Source organism: Pan paniscus, chromosome 13 (assembly GCF_029289425.2).
Source record: "Pan paniscus chromosome 13, NHGRI_mPanPan1-v2.0_pri, whole genome shotgun sequence".
NCBI classification, from domain to species: Eukaryota; Metazoa; Chordata; class Mammalia; order Primates; family Hominidae; genus Pan; species Pan paniscus.
The window spans coordinates 138,739,168-138,762,472 of record NC_073262.2 but is presented as its reverse complement, the minus strand read 5'-3'; the positions used below and the strand labels follow the sequence as shown (position 1 = coordinate 138,762,472).

General features: G+C 50.0%; 1 protein-coding gene across 14 annotated transcripts in view; it reads right to left on the bottom strand.

The window, feature by feature from the left end:
- Positions 1 to 571: 571 nt before the first annotated feature.
- Positions 572 to 23,305, bottom strand: part of AGAP1 (ArfGAP with GTPase domain, ankyrin repeat and PH domain 1) — a 640,400-nt gene continuing 617,666 nt past the window's right edge. For all 14 annotated transcript variants that reach the window (XM_034955413.4, XM_034955414.4, XM_034955417.4 and 11 more), the window contains 2 exons: positions 11,911 to 12,166; positions 572 to 8,444 (listed from right to left, as the gene is read on the bottom strand). In XM_034955413.4, the coding sequence (XP_034811304.1) occupies positions 8,241 to 8,444; positions 11,911 to 12,166 (460 nt within the window). In that variant the 3' untranslated portion in view covers positions 572 to 8,240. The remainder of the gene's footprint in view (positions 8,445 to 11,910; positions 12,167 to 23,305) is intronic.

Sequence of the window (23,305 nt, the reverse complement as noted above, 5' to 3'; positions counted from 1 at the left end):
AACTCTTGACCTCAAGTGATCCAACTGCCTTGGCCTCCCAAAGTGCTGAATTACAGGTGTGAACCACCAGGCCTGGTCAGTTTTCTCATTTTTTTTTTGGAGGGGAAGATATAATGTAGTTTGTAGGCAAAAATTACAGTAATATTAATGATAATAACAGTCTTAATAATAGAGTCCTGGGATGGTTCTACTGCTAGCCACCTGCTGGGAATAGTTCTTATGACACACCTGGGGCAGTGTGGCACAGTGCAAAGATACAGAAGCATCTGGAACTTCTGGGCCCAGTCAACCCTGGCTGGGCAAAGAAATTCTTGGAGTTTCTGTCCTTGTAAAGGAAGAAGTTGGAAGAGACACTCCTCGTCTCTTTCTTCATTCCGTCTGCGAACTCGTGTGCTGAGTCCCTCGGGCCTGGGGCAGCCTGGGCCTGGGGCAGTCCCTGCCCGCAGCAGACAGAGCCCCTTTTCTCTCTGATTTACCTTTCCTGGGCTTAGAAACACAATTAGTTGTGACAAATGACCAACGCCACCAAAAACAAAAAAAAAAAACAAAAAACAACTCCACGGAAGCGGTGTAGACATATTTTCATTTCTTTATTAGAAAGAGGTCTCTACACCATAGCCACCTCTCTCTGTTACTTTACACATCTTTCTTTTTCTTTTTCCCTTAGAATACTGTACAGCGGACACAAAAAAAATCCCAAGGCAGGAAAATACAAACTGGCATATTTAATCAAAACAAGATCATATGAAATAACAAGCAAAGTGAAATATCTGTCAATGGTTTTAATTACAGTACAAACAATATAAATAAAGCATCGAGTCATTGTGAAACATAAAGTTGCTGAATGAGGTAATAGAAAACATCCAAAAAAAAAAAAAAACCTAAACCCATCTGTGGATACACCCACGCTGCCCTTCCATCTCTATACACTGCTATTTACAGAAACAGAAAACTGGCTGCAAGGTGGGTTGGCCTTCCCTGCCCCTGCCTAGAAATGCATCTCAGTTGTCACCTTTGAGCTGCTCCGGCTCTCCTTTAAGAAACACACCCCTGTGGCAAGATGAGAACCAAATTCCAAGCTGGCAGAAGGGAAGAGCCAGTGCAGGAGACCTGCCCCCGGGACCTGTGCGACCCTCCCCTCTCCAGGCTGAGCCCAATAAGGGCCTCCCCAGCGCTCAGGTGCTCGGGGCTGAGAGGGGCTGCAGTCTGGAGAATTAGATGTATTTCAGACACAAAAACCCAGCTGTGGGAGGGAAACTCATGCTTTTCAAGTCTGCAAGAAGGAATTATTTCTAACGTTACAGTGCTGGTCCCTCTCCCCCCGTTCTTAACGCCACAAAGCAGCTTCTAAATGCACACTTTGCTACCCACCATGCAACTGCCCCACCCCTCTCCAGCCACCTGTGTACCCTCAAAACAGCCATGCTGAGAACCCTGCTGGGACCCTTGGGGCTGGGTTGGGGTGAGGGAGGTCCCTCATGTGCCAACCTGAGCAGTGCGTGAGACCCACTCCTCAGACCAGCCCCTGGCTCACTCACAACACCCTTGGAGCCTTCTCTGTTCTCCTGCCCTGAGAACCCAGGCAGGAAATGCATTTGCCCAGGGACCTCCAGGAATGTCAGGGGACACCCCAGAGCTGTGGTATTGGGCAGAGGGCTGGGCTGCCTCCAGTGTCTGCATGAGGCCCATTAGGATTCCATGCACCTGGACTGTCCTTCCTCAAGTCCAAAGGCCCCTGACATCCTCATGCCCAGCTGTTGACCGAGTGGGCTTCCAGTGTCTTCTGTTTACCAAAGCTCTCCAAGCGGCTCAGACGTTAGCTTCCTGGGCCAGTGTAGACTGTTCAGCACCAGGGAGATGAGGGTTTAATTGGATTTAGGGGCAGCTGTTCCCAACAGCTGGTGTGTTAAGGGGGTTTGCTCCACTGGGAAGATTCCCCAACACACTCACGCCGTTGGTTCCTTTCTTTCACCTGCATCTCAAGGCAAAGGCCATGCAATCCCCCCACGGGGCATTCTAGATCAGTCCGACGTGGACTTCGACAAGGAGTCTCTATCATATGGTTTCACCATCCTCAGGTTGGGGGAGTGCTCCCTACAGGTACCCTGTGCCAGGCCAAAATGAAAACCAAGCCCTGAGCCAGCCTCTCCTCACATTCATGAGGTTATCCTGTTTGGGGCACATGGAGCGGCTGCCCAGCTTGGGCGTCCCAAGGTCGGATGCCACAGCTGCCTGCTGGTCTCACCTAGCAGCCTTAGGCCTGAGCTCTGGGGCTTTCAGAGCCCATGCAAGTCTCTGCTGGCCACTCTGGCCCCATCTGCCCACCTCCAGGCCCTGAGGCCCATCTGTAGAGGGTGAGGACCTCAGACAAGAACAGTTCTACCCAACAGATGCAAAACCCCAAACCAAGTGCTGTCATTTTACACCAAAACCAGCATCTCATGGTGCAAGACAGTAAGAATGGGTTTTCAGATTTAGGTTTCTTACCGCTGCTCTGGGGTGGGTGTTTACTACACTGGTGAACTTAAATACTTTCTCATACAACTCAAAGATTTAAAAAAGACTTGTTGGTTTCCCAGAATCCCTTTCCAGAATCACCTGCCAACGCGGACATGTGATGCGAAGAAAGCCGCAGACACACTGATTAAATGGGGGGGCCATTAATATTTCAACTGTCTATTTAAGGGCAGTATTTCTTCTCTAAGGGGAATAAAGTTTGTGTTTTGAAACAGTAATATCTAAGTAAATATTTCTTTCTTCATGGAGAGGGGAGGAGTCTGCCATAGGGGTTTCTGTCTAATCACAGACGGGACACTGGCCACTTCTCTCTAATCACAGACAGCGCAGCATCCCAGGGGCCAGCGATCCAGTTCACTCTCTGCCTGTGTCGGAAGGACCAGTCTGAGGACTGTTTCTTAGTGATCCAGCTCCAAGGTGTACTCTAAGGAGATACACCTGTGCCCCTTCTCTCTCCTGCATAATGGGAGGAAAGCTGACATCTTGCTGAAAAGCAACCTAATGTATGTGGTTAAATGATAGAGGGCCCGTCCTCACAGCAGGGCTGGGGCAGATCTGTCCACTGGGCAGGGCAGGGGGCTCTCCTGGCCCCACTCACTATCACCTGAGCGTGCTGGCCTGGCCTGGGGGCATGGGGGCAGCATTAAAGACACATGACCACAAGGGCTCCCTGAAGAAAGCCACTCAGAAATCCAAGCGCAAGCCGCGGAAAGGTGGAGAATGCACGCATTGATGCCAAAGGCCCTTATTTAGCTTTTTGGGGAAGGATGAGGGTGACAGTCATTCAAGATGTGACTTCACAACATGTGAAACCCCCGTCTGAGGCAGCGGTTGGAAATAAATTACATTTCCTTTGAAGGAGAAAGATGTGTATCTCCAGCACTTTTCTATCTGAACTCCTCCTTGACTGCTTTTCAATTTGTTTGCTTGAAGGCCATAAATACAACCCCAGGGAGTTCTAGAAAAGTCTCAACGACCTTGTGCAGGCGGTGAGGGACGGAAGCAGAGCAGATGCCGTGCCGGGAGGTTTGGGGTTTGCTTTCCAAACACCTTTGCCTCCTGAGTAGTTGCTGAGGCCTGATCATACTGCATCTCATGGGAAGCTACATCGTTGCCAGGCTTCCCACCTCCTGGGGCAGGAATGTGGATTTCCCCTCATTTCCAGAACATCCTAAGTGCAGGGAGGGAGAGTTGGTGTCCTGGGCGTCATGGGGACCTAGAGTGCCTACGGCACATTGGAGGCTTGAGGTTGAGCAGGCCACTCTTGTGGGGTAAGATGAGTCCACCAAGTTCAAGCACAAAACACGCTGGGAACCCGAGGATGGGGAGAGAGGGACGGGCCTGCAGTCAAGCACGGCGACCTGGGGTGCTCTCCAGCAAGCTCCGATCTCAGACAGGAGGAGGAGGGGAGCACCAAGCAAGGCCCAGTGCACGCGTGAGTCACAGCGGCTCATGGCAACGGCAAGGGGGCATCTTAAGGGAGGGGCGCTGTCCACGTCTACGGCACCTCAACAGGCTGTGGGGGAGAGGGAAGGGTCGTCTTGGCCCTGATCAGCACCAGCGAACAGCATGAGGGCAGAACTCAGCCCCTTCCTCGCCTCTAGAAAATCAACCTCAGACTACAAAGCAGAATATACATGTTGAGAAAAGTGGGCAGGTTCCAGAGAGGCTCTCAGGGAGCAAGGACCTCATTGATGCTGTTCCCCGCCATGTGGAGGGCAGGGCACTGGCAAGCTGAGAGAGCAGGGTCCTGGGCTCTACTGGGGGGGTTGGCAAACGTGCCCATCACAGCCTCCCCAGAATGCAGGCTGGAGGACAGTGTCAGCCACGGGCAGGTTTCCTGGTGTGTGCACTGGCTTTGGTCCCATCAGTGTTTCTGTTCTTAACAAGTGCTCCTGTTTTCCCAGCATCCCCTGGGCCAGGTGTGAGGCCAACATTTATCACACTGGTTTGAAACCTCATTGCACCCTGCAAGTTTCACAGATGAGGAAAAAGAGCCCAGGAAGCTGGGTGCTTGCCTAGAGTTGCAGAGGAATCCTCTGGAGGGATGGCAGGGCCAGCTGAGCCTAGGGGTCTGTCTTTCTCATTAGACCATGTTTCTCCCTAACAAGGTTAGCAATAGCTCCTATGCAGATATAGGGAATGACCCCAAATGTGCAGATGTCACAAAAATAGGAAGACTGGTATCTACACTGGATGACGAGGCCGGAACCATGCAGGCCTCATCAGGCTGGGCAAAATCTCAGAAGAGGGAGCTTCAATGCAAGGCCCTTGTGCTGAAAAGCCACTGCCGAGAACTGGCCTGTGCACTAGAGGCTCTGCAGGAAATGCAGTTCATTAAGATCCCGCTCTCTCCTGCGTCTGAGAACCCTGCGATTGGCGAGCGATCCGCTGCCTTCGCCCTCCTTTCCAGTGCATATATACATTGTGCACACACTTGGGAGACAGGACACTGCACCTGGTTTTGGGGCCAGTGACTCAGGAACCTGTCACTTGCTCACCCTCGAGCTGCTCATTTCCTGGGATGAAACAGAGAGAGGGACCAGGGACCAGGACTGGGGTGCTGGGCGGGGCAAACCATCTGCCCGTCCCAGCACCTGAGGTCAGAATCACAGAGTACTGTTCCTGCGGGGTGTTTCTGCTGCAGCCAGGTCTGCACCACACCCCTCCACTCCCCGCCAAGTTCAGTCTCCGCGAAGCTGAACGCGGGGGTGAAGATGTGTCCAGATCACCCATGGGGTTACACAGGCCGCTCGTGGGCCTCCCTCAGCTGGCTGTTTCTCATCAAGGGAGGGTTTTAATTCTGAACAGGAAAGGTGAGGTGGATCCTGCAGTGGTGATCTGTCATCGTCACGTCACAGAACTGAACATGGAAATGAACAACGAAAACTCCACCCCCTTCTCAAACGAGTTATTCCTAGCTCCGCCCTCAGTCCTTGCCTCTCCCAGCCTTGGTGGTAATTAGCTTGAAAGTGGGAACGAGAGTGCGGTCAGCAAAGAAAGGACTTCTGGTTAGACACTGAAATACAAACAGACTGCCAACGAGCTCTGGGCAAAGCTGCCCCATCTTCTTTTTTTTGAAAGACCCTCAAAAACTGCCTTTCCTTCTGCTACCAAAACTTGGGCCCTAGAAAGTGGCTGCGGAGTGGAGCAGATGGACATCACTAAGAATGGCAGGGGAGGGGCTGTGTTTTCTGAGGGGGAGTCATGGCAGCCTGTGCTGGGGGCCAGGAAGGGAAAAAACCAATCTGGCATTCAGGTTGTGGAAGGCAAAGTGAAACAAGAAGTCATTTGGGAAAATATTATATTATAAACACATAGAATAATATGTACACGCTCATATACATCCCAAAGAGAAGCCTCAAGGAGTTCCGTTTCTTCTCAAAAGAAACTTCACTATGATAAAGCATTCCTATAGTGGGAATTAACTACAATGAAATAATTTAACAATTTCATTTATGCTATACCTGTGTCCACTACAGAGTCTACGGTGAAGGCTGTGTGGAGCGAGTGTGTCTAGTGGACTCGAACACCAACGCGTTCTTCAAAAATAGGCAATGACCTGTTTTTTTCTATTCACATTTACAATAGCTACACAGTGATGAAACGCAGACTGAAAAATCAAATGGCAGGACGATGGAACTGTCGTCAAGGTTCTCAGACTTGTGGCTTCTGCACCTGTTATACTTTTGGATACGAGTGAGCTCCACTTAGCTTCGTTAAGATCAGAAATTTCCATGAAACACTTATCCACATATAAATTCTGTGTAAAGCTTTATTTTTTTCCCCACCTACTTTAATTTTTTTTAAAAAGTGAAATAAGAGGAAAAACTCTTATAAAATATAAGGTTTAACATACGAGAGCGAGGAACACCCCGGAGGCTGCCGGCGCGTGTGGCTTCGTGTTTCTGTGCTACATGAGTCTAGTGTCCTCATCTTCCATTGTGACAACCCTTCTCCCCCCATCACACTGTCAATGAGCTCTAGGCAAAGCTGCCCCGTTTGCTTTTAACCTAAGGGATGCTGTGGTTTGGTTGACTACATTCGACTACCACCACTGAAGGCGGCGGACGTCTGAAGCGGCTGGATACCGCGACGGTGGAAAATCAGGCGAGGTACTAGCGTGGAGGGCCGGGCTGCCAGGTCAAGGTCGTCTGGGTTCTCAGGAGCCAGTCTGTGCCACAGAACCATCGGCAGCTGCCTTCGTAAGGCACCTCGGTCTGGCATTCGGAAAACCACCCCATCTTGCCAGAGCCCCTTGGTCCTTGGTTAGCAAAAGCCGTATCCGATCTAAATCATGCTTTCAATCATGAGAGACCACATTCCTTCTTTTTCCTTTCTAATATACTCCAGTGTGTCTTTTTTTTTTCTTTCTCAATTTTAATAAGCAAATTGTACCACCATCTTATTCTGAGATGCTCCTTTTTAAAAGCCGTAGATCACATTAATGGAAGTGTTTACTGCTGGGAATATTTTCCATGTACAATGATCTGTAACCCTCTTATCTCAACTAGTTGCACATTATTAGTTCACATCCAGTTCAATTTATAAATTAAGAGAGGTGCCATTTGTCTGTACAAAAATCAATGCATATTTATGAACTTCTTTTATTCAAATATATTTTCACACATCTTATCTAAATACATAACACAGAAGCCTGTGTGACTTGGGCAACGTGGTCCAGGAGGGCCTGAGACTAACACATCCACCTCGGCAAAAGGACATCAAATATCTCTTACGGTCGGAAAAAACAGCCTTTTGTGTATTTCCTTAGTTTACGAAATATACTCGAAATGCTATTATTAGCTGAATTTGTGGTTTCCTTTTGAATTTCTGAGTTATTCTTATTTATTTTTCCCATTTTGTTTTTGCACCAAGGAGACCGGAGTCAAATAATACTCAGCGACTGATTTCCTCTCTTTGGACTGAAAAATTAAACAGATACTAAATTATGACAGTGAATTTAGAAAGGAGGGCTCCAAGGGCTTGAAAGAACATGTCTGGGATAATATGGTGCTTCTAAGAGTATTGCAATCACATCGTGGCAATCACCGGCGCGTGCCGCGTGACTACCTCCTTGGCTAATATGCTTTCTTCTCGGCGATGACTAATCACGTTCTATTAAACAGCAGTAATGCGGGAAGAACTCAACTATACAAGTGTAATGAAGCCAGTATTCTCCCTGGACAGATTAGCTACAACTGATTTGACACATACCATCATAGGGGCTTCAAACCTGACAAACTCTGTGCTTGCTTCTGATTTATGCCGTCAAGCTCCTCAGAGAAGAGATGGAATCCAAGTGTTCCGTTTGGTAGAGGTGAAATGTACTATGTGCTCAACTGCCGGTTAAGGAAAGTTGCCCCTTCTCCTTGTTCCTCGCCTCCCCTCCCCCTCGCGTCCCCGTCCCTTGTGCCACCAGGACAAGGGTCCTGCGCCATGTGCTATCATCAAAGGGCCGAGGCCCGTCGCTCTCTCCTGTGTGTGGTTTAGGGGAGTTTATGAAAAGGAGCCACTTCTGCAGTCTCCCGGCCGCCTCTTCGCCCCTTGAGGATGTCCAGGTTTTGTGATTTTGTTTGGGGTGAGAGTGGGTGGGCGGGAGGGAGGTGGCCACCAGGAAGAGGGAGGGGATGCGACGGGACTCACGTGCTGCGACTTCTGAGCGAGAATGTGGCGAGGCTGCCGCGTCCCGGGTGCGGCGAGCAGGCGGGCACGGCTGTTCCTCAGATGATGGTGGGCACCCTCCCGCTGCTGTTGTTCCGGTTATTGTTTCTCCTGGACAGGTTGGGGGTGGCCATGAGCACGAAGCGCTCGTCGGGGCAGCCGTACTGCAGCAGCACGTCGATGCACTCCTGGCTGGAGGCCTGCCGGGCGTAGGCCAGCGCTGTGTTCCCGTGGGCATCTCGGGCCATGACGTCCACTCCGTACTGCGGAGGTAAGGGAGCCCACATTAGTATCATGGGGGACGTGATGGAGGGAGGGGGCAGGGAAGCTTTCTCTCAGCCCTTGCATGTGGCTTGTGCTTGGACAGCGGGGCCAGCTACACAACTGGCTGGGGCGCCAGGACCATCCAGTGCTGGTGGCACAGCCTGCACCCGTGGCCAGCGGATTGTTTTAAGGAAAGAACATGTCTTTTTTTTCAACTGAAAGCCCCTCCTTTGTGCAACATTAAGGAATCAAAGATAACTTTAGTTTTGCTGTTTCTATTTTGGCTTTCCAATTGCACAAAGAAAATCATTGTTTTGATCTCAGAATTTTCATTATAGGAAATACATAAATAACACATAAGAGCTCAAGAAGAAAAAAAATCACCCATAATCTTACTACTTAGAGATAACCTTTGTGAATTAGTGTATTTCCTTTCAATGAGTTTTCTTTGAATCTACATGTATATGTACATAATTGAGATAAGACTGTACAATTTGTATTTTTTCATTTTTTATTGATTACTATACTGTGATCATTTTCTTACATCATTAAAAATTACTCAGAAGCACAACACAAGCTGGGTGCGGTGGTTCACTTCAGCCCAGGAGTTCAAGACTAGCCTGAGCAATATTGGGAGACCCTGTCTCTAGAAAAAAACACATTTAAAAAAAATTAGCTGGGCATGTGGCATATGCCTGTGGTCCCAGCTATGCAGGAGGCTGAGGTGGGAGGATCGCTTGAGCCTAGGAGGCAGAGGCTGCCGTGGGCCGACATCACACCACTGCACTCCAGCCTGGGCAACAGAGTGAGACCCTGTCTCCCCACCCCTCAAAAAGCATGACATATGTAAGTCATACAGTATTCCACCACATGAACAGAATTCAGAACTCTCCCCTCAACTGTGCACACTTTGTAAAAATTGTCACTGGAGCCGGACACGGTGGCTCATGCCTGGAATCCCAGCACTTTGGGAGGCCGAGGAGGGCAGATCACAAGGTCAGGAGTTTGAGACCAGACTGACCAACATGGTGAAACCTCGTCTCTACTAAAAATACAGAAATTATCTGGGCATGGTGGTGTACGCTTGTAATCCCAGCTAGTGTCAGGAGGCTGAGGCAGGAGAATTGCTTGAACCCGGGAGGCGGAGGTTGCAGTGAGCCGAGATCGTGCCACTGCACTCCAGCCCGGGCGACAGAGTGAGACTCTGTCTTAAAAAAAAAAAAAAAAAAAAAAAATTTGTCACTGGAAGAAACAGTGCCCGGATGTATGTCCTCACATAGAATCTTTCTCAGGATCTGTGATTGATTATTAGAGTGATGATTAGAAGGGGGAAAATATGAGGTTAAAGTACACAACATTTTTAAGCTTTTTGCTCAAGAAAAAGAGTGAATTCACTTCCACTTCTGCCAACTCACAATGTGTGGGAGTCTGAGGCCACTCAGCAGCATGGAACCAGCGCCATCAAAGGAATTTTTGCTCTATTGGAGAAGCAGAGATGGCCTGTAATTTATAACTGTGTCCCCCGCTCCCACCAACAATTCACATGTTTAAGTCCTGACACCCAGTACTTTAGAATGTGACTGTATTTGGAGAAAGAGCCTTTATGGTGGTGTATTAGCTTAAATGAGGTCACAATAGGGTTAGTATCTAGATGAGAAGAGGAAAAGGCTGGGCTGGAGGCTGATACCTGTAATCTCAACACCTTGGGAGGCCGAGGTGAGAGGACTGCTTAACGGCAGGAGTTCAAAACCCATGGGCAATATGATAAGAACGTAACTCTACAAAATTTTTAAAAAACTGCCATTCATGGGGGTGCATGCCTGTGGTCCCAATTACTTGGGAGGCTAGGGTGGGGGGATTGCTTGAGCCCAGGAGTTCGAGGTTACAGTGGGCTATGATTGTGCCGATGCACTCCAGCCTGGACGACAGAGCAAGACTTTGTCTCAAAAAGAAGGGGGTGGGGGGAAAGGAGAGATCTACCAGGAGCGAGTGCAGAGGAAAGGCCCTGTGAGAACACAGGGAGAGGGCAGCCGTCTACCAGCCGTGAGAGAGGCCGCGCCAGGAACCATTCCTGCTGGCCCTTTGATCTTGTACTTCCAGCCTCCAGAACTGTGAAAAAATAAATGTCTGTTGTTGAAGCACCCCTGTCTGTGGTATTTTGTTATGGCAGCCCTAGCACACTACACACAACTCTTATTTGATTTGCATTACATCACATGTATGACTCATGAGCAAAAGGGAGTATCTGTGTGATTTTGGTGTAGTGTCTATATCTCACTCATTCACCAACTGCACCCATCAAAAAAGTCAGATCAAGGCCGGGCGTGGTGGGTCATGCCTGTACTCCCAGCACTTTGGGAGGCCGAGGCGGGTGGATCACGAGGTCAGGAGCTCGAGACCAGACTGACCAACATGGTGAAGCCCCGTCTCGACTAAAAATACAAAAATTAGCTGGGTGTGGTGGTGCGCACCTGTAATCCCAGCTTCCTGGGAGGCTGAGGCAGAATAGCTTGAACCTGGGAGGCGGAGGTTGAAGTGAGCTGAGATCGCACCACTGCACTCCAGCCTGGGTGACAGAGCGAGACTCTGTCTCAAAAAAACAAAAAACAAAAAAGTCAGATCAAAAACATGCAGAAACCTGCTGCACTCTACCCATGCTGCTGCAGAACGTGCTGCTGTGCTGGACTGACCCATCCTGCCTTGCGGGTGGAGACAGAAGAGCCTCCAGCTGTGTGTCCCACCTCTGGGTGCTGTCTCCACTTCTGGGCACACACTTGCCTTCCCTACCTGGGGAGCCTCCCTGCTGGCAGCTTTCTGCCTGCCTCTGGTGGGAACCTGCCTCAGCAGAAGCCCCAGGGGTCCACAGGCAGCCCCTAGGTGGGCGTGGCTTCTCAGACGTAGCTCCCGGGTGGCACAGGCAGGGCCTCTCTGCACAACCACTTTATCCTTCTCTTTCACTCCTTCAAGCATTGTGACACATGCTTCAATAGGAATGTAAAGAATACTTTTCCCCAGTAGAAATTAATCAGAATGGTTCGAAAGAAGTCCTTTGACAAACTCCTGCCACATCAGACCTCAAAGTTTAGGGTCCAGTATTTCTGTGTTAAGTGAATAAAAACACCAAAGGTTTGGAAATGGGGAAACCCTACAAGTCATCCCGTTAATATACCGCCTTCTCTCCAGAAGATGATGGAAATGAAAAAAGAGGGATAGCACCAACCCTGCTTGATAAGGGGCAATCACAAAGTTGCAATTTTCAGAAACTCTAAGCAAGTACTGTACAAGGAGGACCGGCTGTCTCTCCATAAGGCCCTCTGCTCTTCAATCAGAGTTTCCCATTAGGAACTGTTCCCACTTGCAGATCGAGAACAACAGCCTTCTGCCAGAAAGATGCCCACGGAAGCAGAACAAAGCAGAGAGTGCCTCCTGTGGCCCCGTCCTCTGCCAGGCGTGCCGACCACCTACCCAGATCAGGAGCTGCGCCAGGACCACATTCCCCTTGCGGCAGGCCAGATGCAGCGCCGTGCGGCCGTCTCCCTCCCCGCAGGTCTCGTTCACCTCGTCCCGGGAGCCGTGTGCCAGCAGCAGGATGGCCATCCGCAGGTCCTCGTCGGCGGTGGCCCGCAGCAGGTGCTGGCCCAGGGACAGCTCCGTGCAGGGCAGCGGGGCCAGGAAGAGCTTCTGCTCGTACTTGGCACGGATCCACCGTTCCTTCTCTTCCCTGCAAAGAGCCACCAGACAGGTGCAGTCACGATCAGGCCCGAGAACACAGGCTGCCAGCCCCTGCCCAGTGTGGTCGGGAGAAGCCGAGAGGGAAGTGAAATAACAGAAAGCAAAGGTCTTCACTCGGCACAAAGCCCCCTGGGGGAAACGTTTATCCACCTTCACAAAACAGTATCCTCACCAGCAGCATCAGCCCAGAAATGCAGATTCTCAGGTCACGCCCCAGACCCCCTGAATCCAAACCTCTCGGGGTGTTTTAACAAGCCCTGCAGGGGATTCCAAACCTCTCGGGGTGTTTTAAAAAGCCCTGCAGGGGATTCCAATAGGCCTAAGGTGTGAGAGCCGCTGATCTCAGGCTCATACATTGCCCTAGTGCTGCTTCTGTCACTTTTAGTGTAGAAGCTGTCCTTGGAAAGAAAACTACCAAGTGAGGGCTCAAGGCCATGGCCTTGGATCAGTGGCTCTCACACACCGATGCACAGGGGAAATCACCCTACTGCCTGGGACCAGCACGATGGAAGCACGGTCTCCAGGGCCAAGAGCACGGACCGCACGATGGAAGCATGGTCTCTGGGGCCGAGAGTTGCTTTACTGTAAGCAGGACTGTAAGTGAGGGCTATAGGACACTTGGCTGGAGCCGGGCCGGCGGGGGGAAGGGACAGCTGGTGCGCTCCCCACACCTGGGGGTGACCATGTGCTTTTAGCTTCAAACTCCGAAATAGGGGGTGTGTGTGGACTCCCCAGGGTCTCCAAACCCTTTCAGCTGAGGAAAACATGGCAACAGACTCATGCAGGAGAGGGTGGAGACTCCAACGAGGAGGTTTAGCAGGGAGATGCAGCTTTTGGAATCTCCAGATACTTGGGGAAGGCTTAAGTGGAAAGGACAGAATGTCAGGAATGGCTGGGTATTTTGGGGGAAACTGTTCCAGGGCCTGGGAAACAGGCAGGTAGCTCCCAGAAGCCAGAGCTGAGCCCAGAGGCAGAGGAGAGGACAAAGCTGGGGAGGGGGTGGATGGGGTCGGAGGTGTGGAGAGCGGATGATGCTGATGCCTGCCCGCCCCGGCCCCAGCATCAAAACCTGGCTGAGATGGGGCTGCCCGACCTGGCCAGTGTAATACGTGGTCTCCTCCTGGGGGGTCTACAGAGGATGGGGACCCTGCTACACATCTGTGGGGAGGGCTAAGAAGGAGAGGACAGGATGAGATGAGAAGCTCAAGAAATAGAAGAGGAAACCAACAGTAAGGCATGTTTATGTTGACCCAAAGGAAGGACCCCAGGCGAGCAGCTCCTGTACTTTGTGGCTACTGATGATGGTTTCTGGTTTCTCAAAAAAGAGCGTGACAGATACTGAAAACTCAAGACTCTGCAGCACCGCTAGAGGGAAAAAAAAAGGTAGGGTGGTGGGGGACACGAAATTTACAAAGAACAGTGTGAGATTTTACAAGTAGCTCTTGAAATTTTACAAGGATCCCAGGAGCTGAGCCCAGCCAGGGAAGTGCTCCCTGCCTGCCTTTTTGATGAGGATGACAAAGAAAAGAGGCTGGGCGCAGTGGCTCATGCCTGTAATCCCAGCACTTTGGGAGGCCAAGGTGGGTGGATCACCTGAGGTCAGGAGTTCGAGACCAGCTTGGCCAACATGGTGAAACCCTGTCTCTACTAAAAATACAAAAATTAGCCGGTGTGGTGGCAGGCGCCTGTAATCCCAGCTACTCGGGAAGCTGAGGTAGGAGAATGGCTTGAACCCGGGAGGCAGAGGTTGCAGTGAGCTGAGATTGCGCCACTGCACTCCAGCCTGGGTAACAGAATGAGACTCCATCTCGGGAAAAAAAAAAAGAAAAAGAAAAGAAAGAAAAGCCCTACATGTAAGAAGGGACTGCAGTTACCCATAGAGACTTTAATAATGCACTGATTCACAATCGCCCTCTCCAAAATTCAGGTTTCTCCAGGGGAATAATCAGAGTACACAGCTACAAACGACACGGAGAAATCACTCAGGGCTTCCGCGAAAGTCTAGAAAGAAAACTCATTACCCATGACATTTCTGCTTCCGAAGTACAGAGGAAAGGCCTTGTTTACACCTTTTACCCGTGTTTACATTGCACCTAGTGATCTAGTGTCGGGTTAGCCCTAATCTGTTTTTAAATACTAAGGCAAACAAATTCTTCCAGGAGTAAATCTGGATTAGTTTTGCTTCACTTCCTGGTACATGTGAGTGACCCCAGAGTGACCCCCGACTCTTTTCATTTGGAGATTTCCAGGACAAACACTTGGCTACAGCTGAGAACTGACACCGGCCCCCACGAATGCAGCGGAGGCAGCCCCTGCACCCCACTCGGGCAAAAACACAAGCACAAAAGCACTGACAATGTCTGGGAAATACGGGTTCAGGAGACAGACAAAAAGTAGTAGTTCTGATACTATTTTAAAGGCCTTATTTAAAATGTATTAAACGTTTTTTGATGCATTTCATAAATCACAAAAGAGAAGGAGCAAAACGTCAATTAAATGAAAAGGGATGACGGTGAAGGATGCGTCCAGATTTTCCAGTTCCAATTTGCTAACTCTCATTTTTTGGTAGACATTAAAATCCCACAACTATTTGATTCCGCTCCGATGGACTTTAATAGTCATCGCCAAATCACCCAGGGATAAACCACATAACTTAACAGTAGCTACAGTGCTAACTGCAATTATTCAATTTCTTCTTAATATTCAAACACCCCAGCCAAAGAATGAGTACGAACCTGCGGCTCCTGAACCCTTCACTGTGTCAGTATGTTCTCCCCGGGAACTGCTGGAGTGATTCTCTGTCCTCACATCTCACCTCATAGGCAACCTCATCTGAACTGACAAGCTGATACACATTTGAATGAGCTGTTCTTTACTTTTAAAAATCAGCATTGTTGATACCACCTTAATCCTTCAAGAATGGCCATAATCAAAAAATCTAAAAACGGTAGATGTTGGCGTGGATGTGGTGTACAGGGAACACTTCTATGCTGCTGGTGGGAATGTAAACTAGTACAGCCGCTATGGAAAACAGTGTGGAGATTCCTTAAAGAACTAAAAGTAGAACTGCCATTTGATCCAGCAATCCCACTACTGTACCCACCCAGAGGAAAAATATACTTACACACAGGTTTATAGCAGCACAATTCACAACTGCAAAATTGTGGAACCTACCCCAATGGCCATCAATCAACAAGTGGATAAAGAAACTGTGGTGTATATACATATACGACGGAATACAATGCAGCCATAAAAAGGAATGGGTTAACAGCATTTGCAGGGACCTCCAATGAGACTGGAGACTATTATTCTAAGGAAAGTAACTCAAGAATGGAAAGCCAAACATCATATGTTCTCACTGATATGTGGGAGCTAAGCTATGGGGACACAAAAGGCGTAAGAATGATACAACGGCATTTGGGGACTTGGGGGGAAGAGTGGGAGGGGGGCGAGGGATAAAAGACTACAAATAGGGTGCACTGTATAGTGCTCGGGTGATGGGTGCACCAAGATCTCACAAATCACCACTAAAGAACTTACTCATGGCTGGCCGTGGTGGCTTAGGCCTGTAATCTCAGCACTTTGGGAGGCCATGGTGGGTGGATCTCTTGAGGTCAGGAGTTTGAGACCGGCCTGGCCAACATGGTGAAACCCTGTCTCTACTAAAAATAAAAAATAGTCGAGGGTGGTGGCGTGCGCCTGTAATCCCAGCTACTCAGAAGGCTGATGCAGGAGAATTTCTTGAACCCAGGAGGCAGAGGTTGCAGTGAGCCAAGATTGTGTCACTGCACTCAGCCTGGGCGACAGAGCAAAACTCTCTCTCAAAAAAAAAAAAACTTAATTAACCAAATACCACCTGTACCCCAATAACTTATGGAAAAAAAATCAGTATTGTTTAAACTATGTAATAAAAGGTAGGTCCAGGTTTTGTGGGCCCGAAACCCACAAAAGGGAGGCTGAGATAGGAGAATTGCTTGAACCTTGTGGAGGGTGGAGGATGCAGTGAGCCAAGATTGCGCCATTGCACTCCAGCCTGGGTAACAAGAGTGAAACTCCATTTCAAAAACAAAAAAACAAAAGTTTGCAGCCAGGTGCAGTGGCTCATGCCTGTAATCCTCACACTCTGGGAGGCCGAGGCTGGGCGAGCCATCTGAGGTCTGGAGTTTGAGACCAGCCTGGCCAACATAGTGAAAACCCGTCTCTACTAAAAATACGAAAATCAGCCTGGCATGGTGGCACACACCTGTCATCCTAGCTACTCAGGAGGCTGAGGCAGGAGAATCGCTTGGATCCAGGAGGCAGAGGTTGCAGTGAGCCAAGATTGCGCCACTGCACTGCAGCCTGGGTGACAGAGCGAGACTCTGTCTAAACAAAACAAAACAAAACAAAAACAGAAGCTTTCAATGCTGACTTCTGAGTCCTTCGGGACTGCTATATTTCAGTGTTTTCTCGGACACTAGGAGGTGGCCAGGGAGTTGGGGCAGCCACTGGGCTTTGTGTCTGCATCAGACGTGATTCTTGTGACCAGCTGAAATTTAACTAGTATGAAAACAGGACTCAGACAAGGGCACTGGGTTTTTTGGTGCTACTTCAGCAAACTGATGCATGTCAGCCATCTGCTGTGACTTGAAGGCCACCTCCTGTGGATGCTCCCATCCAGATACCAGGGGGAAAGCTTAGCTCCCTGTACTTTCTGCAATGCCCAAAGGCAGGGAAAAGCCAATCTCCCCACCAACACTAAGCTCACAGGCTGCACTCTTAAGCATTAGAGAGACTGTGGCTTATGTGCCTTTTCTCGACTTAGTGGTGTAGACGTTCGCCTTTCTAATAACTTCTTGGACCCTCCTTTCCTCATCTGTCAAATGAGGACAGTGACATCTACACAAGGCAGGGCTGTTCTGGGATTTGGGATCACGCATTTGGATGACACCATGGCCACAGTGGTTCCCCTGCAAACAGCGGCTGTCACGACTGAAGAAAACAACCTCTCTGATAATTCAATGTTATGTGAGCACACAGGAGCTCACCCGTGGAAGCGGCACATGTGGGGGAAGTGCTGGTGGCACGGGGCCGCGGGTACCGAAGGCCTGCTGGGCACGGGAGGCTTCTAAATCACGGCTGTGTGTACATACGAGCTTCACGCAACTCCTCATGCTCAGCATGGTAGGGGGGCTGCTCTTGGCCAGAGATCTTGCCAAGCCTGCTGGCATCTTGTGAGCTCCCCCGAGGGTGCAGAGGATCCTGAGACTCTGGGGTAAGAAGGAGTCTGGCTGGTGTAAATGACCTCATAGCTGTCAGAGTTGCAGGAGCAACATCTGGTTGGCTCCTGCCCATAGCCTTGAGATGTTTAAGGGCTTCTTGGATGTTAGAGGCTAAGTCGTATCCCATAAAATTGACACGCTGAAGCTTTAACCCTCAATGTTGCTGTATGTGGAGATGGGGTCTTCAGGGAGAGAATTAAGGTTAAATGATGCTATAAAGATAGAGCCCTAATTCAATAAGCCAGGTGCCCGTATAAGAGGACGAGACACTGGTGATGTCTCTCTCCCTCTGAGCGCACCCGGAGGAAAGGCAGGACACAGGGAGAAGGCACCATCTGTCAGCCAGGGAGAGCGGTCTCACCAGAACCAACCCTGCGGGCACCCTGACTCCAGACTTCCAGCCTCCAGAACTGTGAGACGTGAATGTCCTGCACTTAAGCCACCCACATGTAATACTTTATTTTGGCAGCCTGAGCTGACACATACTCTGGATAGCATCCTTCATCTTTCTCACTAGCGTCTCCATACGCAGGTCACATATGACCAAGGGACACGCTGACAATGGCTTCTTCTCGATGAGACTATTCCATCTAGAGACATTTGCCCTAAGAAGCCACGATGTCAAAGCACACAGACTCAAATGGTCACTCGGAGGCCGCAATTCTACTTCTGGGATCCCTGGCTTGTCTTGGCTGAGCCTTTCATTTTCCCCAAGGAAGGCCAGTTCAAGAGCAGGCAGCCGGCAGTAGATCACCTCCCCTCATTCCAATCCCCGGGAGGACCACTGCTCACGGCCTCCGTTAGCTAATGAGCTAAAAAATGAATTATTGGCGCGGCCGGCCGTCAGCAGAAAGGAGGGGGCCCAGTTCCTCATTTGATGTGGTGCTGACACACCTTTAAATAAATCAGCCGCAGGAGAGTGAGGGAAAATGAGGGAATGGGCGACTCATCAGAAGAAAGGCACTGACCCAATCCCCAAAATAAAAAGAAAAGGTACATTACAGGCGCCATAGTATTTTATATTTGCTTCTCCTCCTGCCTAAAAGAAGAGGTAAAGGTGGCTCTTTACCTCTCTCTGGGCCATGACAGGAAGCTGTCCACAGGCACAGCCAGGCACTAAGCACAGGACATAGGAATCACTGGGTAGGTTGCAGGAGCCGTGAACCCTCTAGATTTTTCGGGGTCTGCCAGCTCGGAGACAGACACTCTAGCATTGCTGCCTGACGGGCTTTGCCGCACCTGACCTTGAGGGGTGGTGACTTGGCCAAGGTGGCTTCCCTGTGTCCATCCCAAAGACAATTCTCTTGGACACTCCCCACCTGCTACCCGCATACTTAGTGCCTGCCATGCCAAATCCACTGCATGACTCAGCCGGCAAGGTGTAATCTCCATGTAACCGGAGCACTTAGTGTGGGGGTAAGGATGACAGTAACTGACTTTATTGATCATTCCTGGTAACACCCCCAAGCATGTACACATTTTAAAAAACAAACTCCAGCCGGGCATGGTGGCTCATGCTTGTAATCCCAGCACTTTGGGAGGCCGAAGTGGGTGGATCACGAGGTCAGGGGTTCAACACCAGCCTGGCCAACATGGTAAAACCCCATCTCTACTAAAAATACAAAAATTAGCCGGGCATGGTGGCGGATGCCTATAATCCCAGCTACTCGGGGGGCTGAGGCAGAGAATTGCTTGAACCCGGGAGGCGGAGGTTGCAGTGAGTTGAGATTGCACCACTGCACTCCAGCCTGGGCAAAAGAGCGAGACTCTGTCTCAAAAACAAACAAAACAAACTCCATATCAAATGTGGAACAAGATGCACACGTGACGGCAGAGTGGTGGCCGTATTTTGGGAAATCGTGGGAAAAAAGAAAGGCTGCAGGAAAGAAGAGACAGGTAGATTTTATTGCAAGTTTCAAAAGGGGAAAAACAGTGGAGAGCCTAGAACTGACAGACCCGGCTTTTCCTTCCTTGAAATAGAGCAAGAAGGAAGGAAAGACTCAGGGAATTTTACACCATTCAGCCAGACAGGGCTGCAGAGCGGAAGCAGGGGGGCTCCCAATCTGGCCCCTGCTTCAGGGCAGGCCTGGGGCCATGAGGTGGCCGGCCAGCAGCCTGGCAGCGCCAAAGTTCTCTTCTCTGGAAAAAGATGGATGCTGAGCTGCCTTCAACCTGCCCAGGGACCAGACTGAGAGAGCAGGAGAGCCTTCTGTGCGTGTGCGTGTGAATGTGAGTGCCGCCTCCTGCCTCCTGAGCCCCTGAGCTTGGGCCAGGATGCCCACGCTGCTCCCAGTTTGCCCAGCGTCATACAACTCCCAGCACCTGCGAACAGAAAGCAGGTGCTGCACAGACAGCATGACAGCCAACCCAGCGACGACAGAACCAAGGCAGAGTGAAGAACAGATCAGGAGGGAGGGAATGGGGGATGGAGAGAAGCATTTACGTTTACAGAAGAAAATGTGCAAGTCAGGGTTGTGGGGAGAGAGAGCTTTTCTTTCCTTTTCCTTTTTTTTTGAGATGGAATGTCGCTGTGCCGCCCAGGCTGGAGTGCAGTGGCACAATCTTGGCTCACTGCAACCTCCACTTCCTGGGTTCAAGCGATTCTCCTGCCTCAGCCTCCTGAACAGCTGGGATTACAGGCACGTGCCACCACGTCCGGCTAATTTTTGTATTTTTAGTAGAGATGGGGTTTCGCCATGTTGGCCAGGCTGGTCTCAAACTATGGACCTCAGGTGATCTGTCCTCCTCGGCCTCCCAAAGTGCTGGGATTACAGGTGTGAGCCACCACGCCTGGCCTCCAGAGAGCTTTTATTTCAATCTCTGTGGCAAGGACCGAGGGTGGGGGCGAATCATCACATGCAGGCTGCACCGGGCTCTGTCTTGGTGTTACAGGTCCTGGGGTAAAAGCCCGAGGGAAGACCATGTGGGAGCCGTCACTGCAGTGCCCACTGGAGAATGCACCTGAGCAAGACCAGTCGCGTGACAACACTGCCGATGACTCCAATCAAAAGGCAACAACCAACTGTGATGGTTTACTGTCCTCAAGTGACTGGGGGATGCCATGGGCAGGTCTGTGTGTTCCCAGCACTTCACATTGCCCAATACCGGGATGGACCCTTTCTTTCTTTTTTTTTTTTGAGATAGGGTCGCACTGTTGCCTAGGCTGGAGCGCAGTGGCATGACCAGGGCTCACTGCAGCCTTGAACTCCTGGGCTCAAGCAGTCCTCTCAACTCAGCCTCCCAAGTAGCTTGGAATACAGGCGTATACCATCATGCTTGGCTAATTTTTTGTACTTTTTGTAGAGACGGGGTTGCATCATGTTGCCCAGGCTGGTCTCAAACTCCTGGACTCAAGTGATCCACCTGCTTTGTGCTGGGATTACAAGTGTTGAGACACAGTGCCCAGTCTTCTTCTCTCCTTTTTTTTAAGACAGGGTCTTGCTATGCTGCCCAGGCTGGGTTTGAGCAGGCTGGATTGCTTTGGGCTCAAGCGATCCTCCTACCTCAGCCCCTTGAGCAGTTGCGACTACAGGCATGTGCCACCATGCCTGCATAATTTTTTTTTTTGTAGAGACAGGGGTCTTGCTATATTGTCCAGGTTGGGATTCAAGAAATCCTCCCACCTCAGCCTCCTGAGCAGCTGGGCCTATAGGCATGCACTACCACGCTCAGCTGGGATCGGCCCTTTCTCATCCCAGTGACTGGAAACACTGCAGTGAAGGTGCCTTCCCTGCATGGATTTATCAACAAAGTCTGTTCTTTTATCACTGCTGTGTGTTTGTGTCACCCCAAATCCATTTGCTGAAATCCTAACTCCCCAAGGTGATGTTATTAAGAGGTAGAGCCTTTGGGAGGTGACTAGGTGATGATGGCCCTGCCCTCATAAATGGGATTTAGTGCTCTTATAAAAGAGGCCCGAGGGAGCTGGTTTGCCTCTTCTATCACATGAGGACATAGCAATGAGGTATTCTCCATGAAGCAGAGACCGAACCCTCACCAGACACCGAATCTGCCGGTGCCTCTATCTTGGACTTTCCAGCCTCCAGAACCGTGAGCAAGACACTTCTTTTGTTTATAAATTACCCCATTTAAGGTATTTTGTTATAGCAGCCCCAGAGGACTAAGACAATAATAAACATAGGCCTTTCTGCATAATTTCTCCATCTTTATTTACAATGCTACATGAGCCAAATGGTGGGTTTTAGGTGATTGATAATGGACATATATTTATATAAATGTAGAGTCACTATTAAAACAGACAAACTCTGTTATGCAGACTAGGAAAAGTATCAGTAATGTTCACAGCCAATGCTTATCAAGTATTTGCAACGTGCCAACCACTGACTTGAGGCTTTTTTAGAGACAGGGTCTTGCTTTATCACCCAGACTAGAGTGCAGTGGCGCAATCGTAGCTCACTGCAGTCTGGAACTCCCGGGCTCAAGTCATCCTCCTGCCTCAGCCTCCCAAGTAGGTGGAACTACAGGTGCACATCACCATGCCCAGCTAATTTTCAATTTTTTTTTTTTGGTAGAGAAGGGGGTCTTTTTCTTTTCTTTTAGAGACAGGGTCTTTCTCTGTTGCCCAGGTTGGAGTGCAGTGGCTCCACCAGGGTTGCCCAGGCTGGTCTTGAACTCCTGGCCTCAAGCAATCCTCCCACTTTGGCCTCCCAAAGTGCTGGGATTACAGGTGTGAGTCACTGCACCCAGCCCAGGCTGAACCTTTTACACAATTACCTGGTTTAATTCTAACAACACCTAGTGAGGAAGGTCCTATTCTTACCCCCGTCTTAGAGGAGAAGGTCAGTGATACAGAACACTGCCCAGGGTCCCCAGCTGGGACACCCGACAGACTGGCTGCCCTGGCACTGCCTGACCTCTTGCTCAGGGATCTGATACCTCCCAAATTAGGAAACTTCTTCCCATCTGTACAACCAGACTCTCTGGGCTTCAAGAGTCTAGGTGGATCCACAGCATCATTTTCTCACACTCTCCCTTTGGCCATCTTAACACTTGGTTCTGGTCTCTGACGAAGGGTTAGGTAGGGTTTGCTTCAGAGAAAGAATCTAGAGGTGTGCCCCCCAGTGGGGCAGCTGTAAGCTGCCCGTGGGTGTTGACGTGAATTGAAACAAAATAACATTAAAAACACAGTTCCTTTAGACACATTTCCAGTGCTTTACATAAATATGTGGTTGGCAGCTGCTACCCTGGGATGCTCGGATCCAGAACATTTCCACAGCTGCCGGTCCAGAGCACCGACGCTGCCGCCGACTAGGACGTTCCCACGGCTGCCGGTCCAGAGCACCGACGCTGCCGCCGACTAGGACATTCCCACGGTTGCCGGTCCAGAGCACCAACAGTGCCACTGACTAGGACGTTCCCACGGCTGCTGATCGAGAACACTTCTGCCATTACAGAGGATGCACGGATCTAGATCATCTCAGTTTTTCCTTCCTCCTCTTCTTCCCTATCAAAACTATCTATAATTTATTATTATAAATATTTATAATAATTACAAAGATGAATAATAATTCATGGAATTTTAGAATGAAGAGAAAGGAGATCACTAAAAGGAAAAGGCAAGTCATATAGATACCAGTACCCAAAACAGAAGTGCTGCCCAGGAATGAGGTGCTCGGCGGGGCGGGGTCAGGCTGACCAGGCAGCTGAGTCCCAGAGGTGAGCTTGGTCACTGCTGGTGGCACTGTCATCTATGCACTGGCAAATCCTTGTCAGTGATGAGCAAAGCATAGACCAAGACCTCTGGGGACACCTGGAGAACGCGGGGAGAGTCACACCTACGCACAACTACCTTCAGAGAGAAATGCTGTCTTCCCGCAATGCCCCATTCTCTGTTCCTCATGCATTTG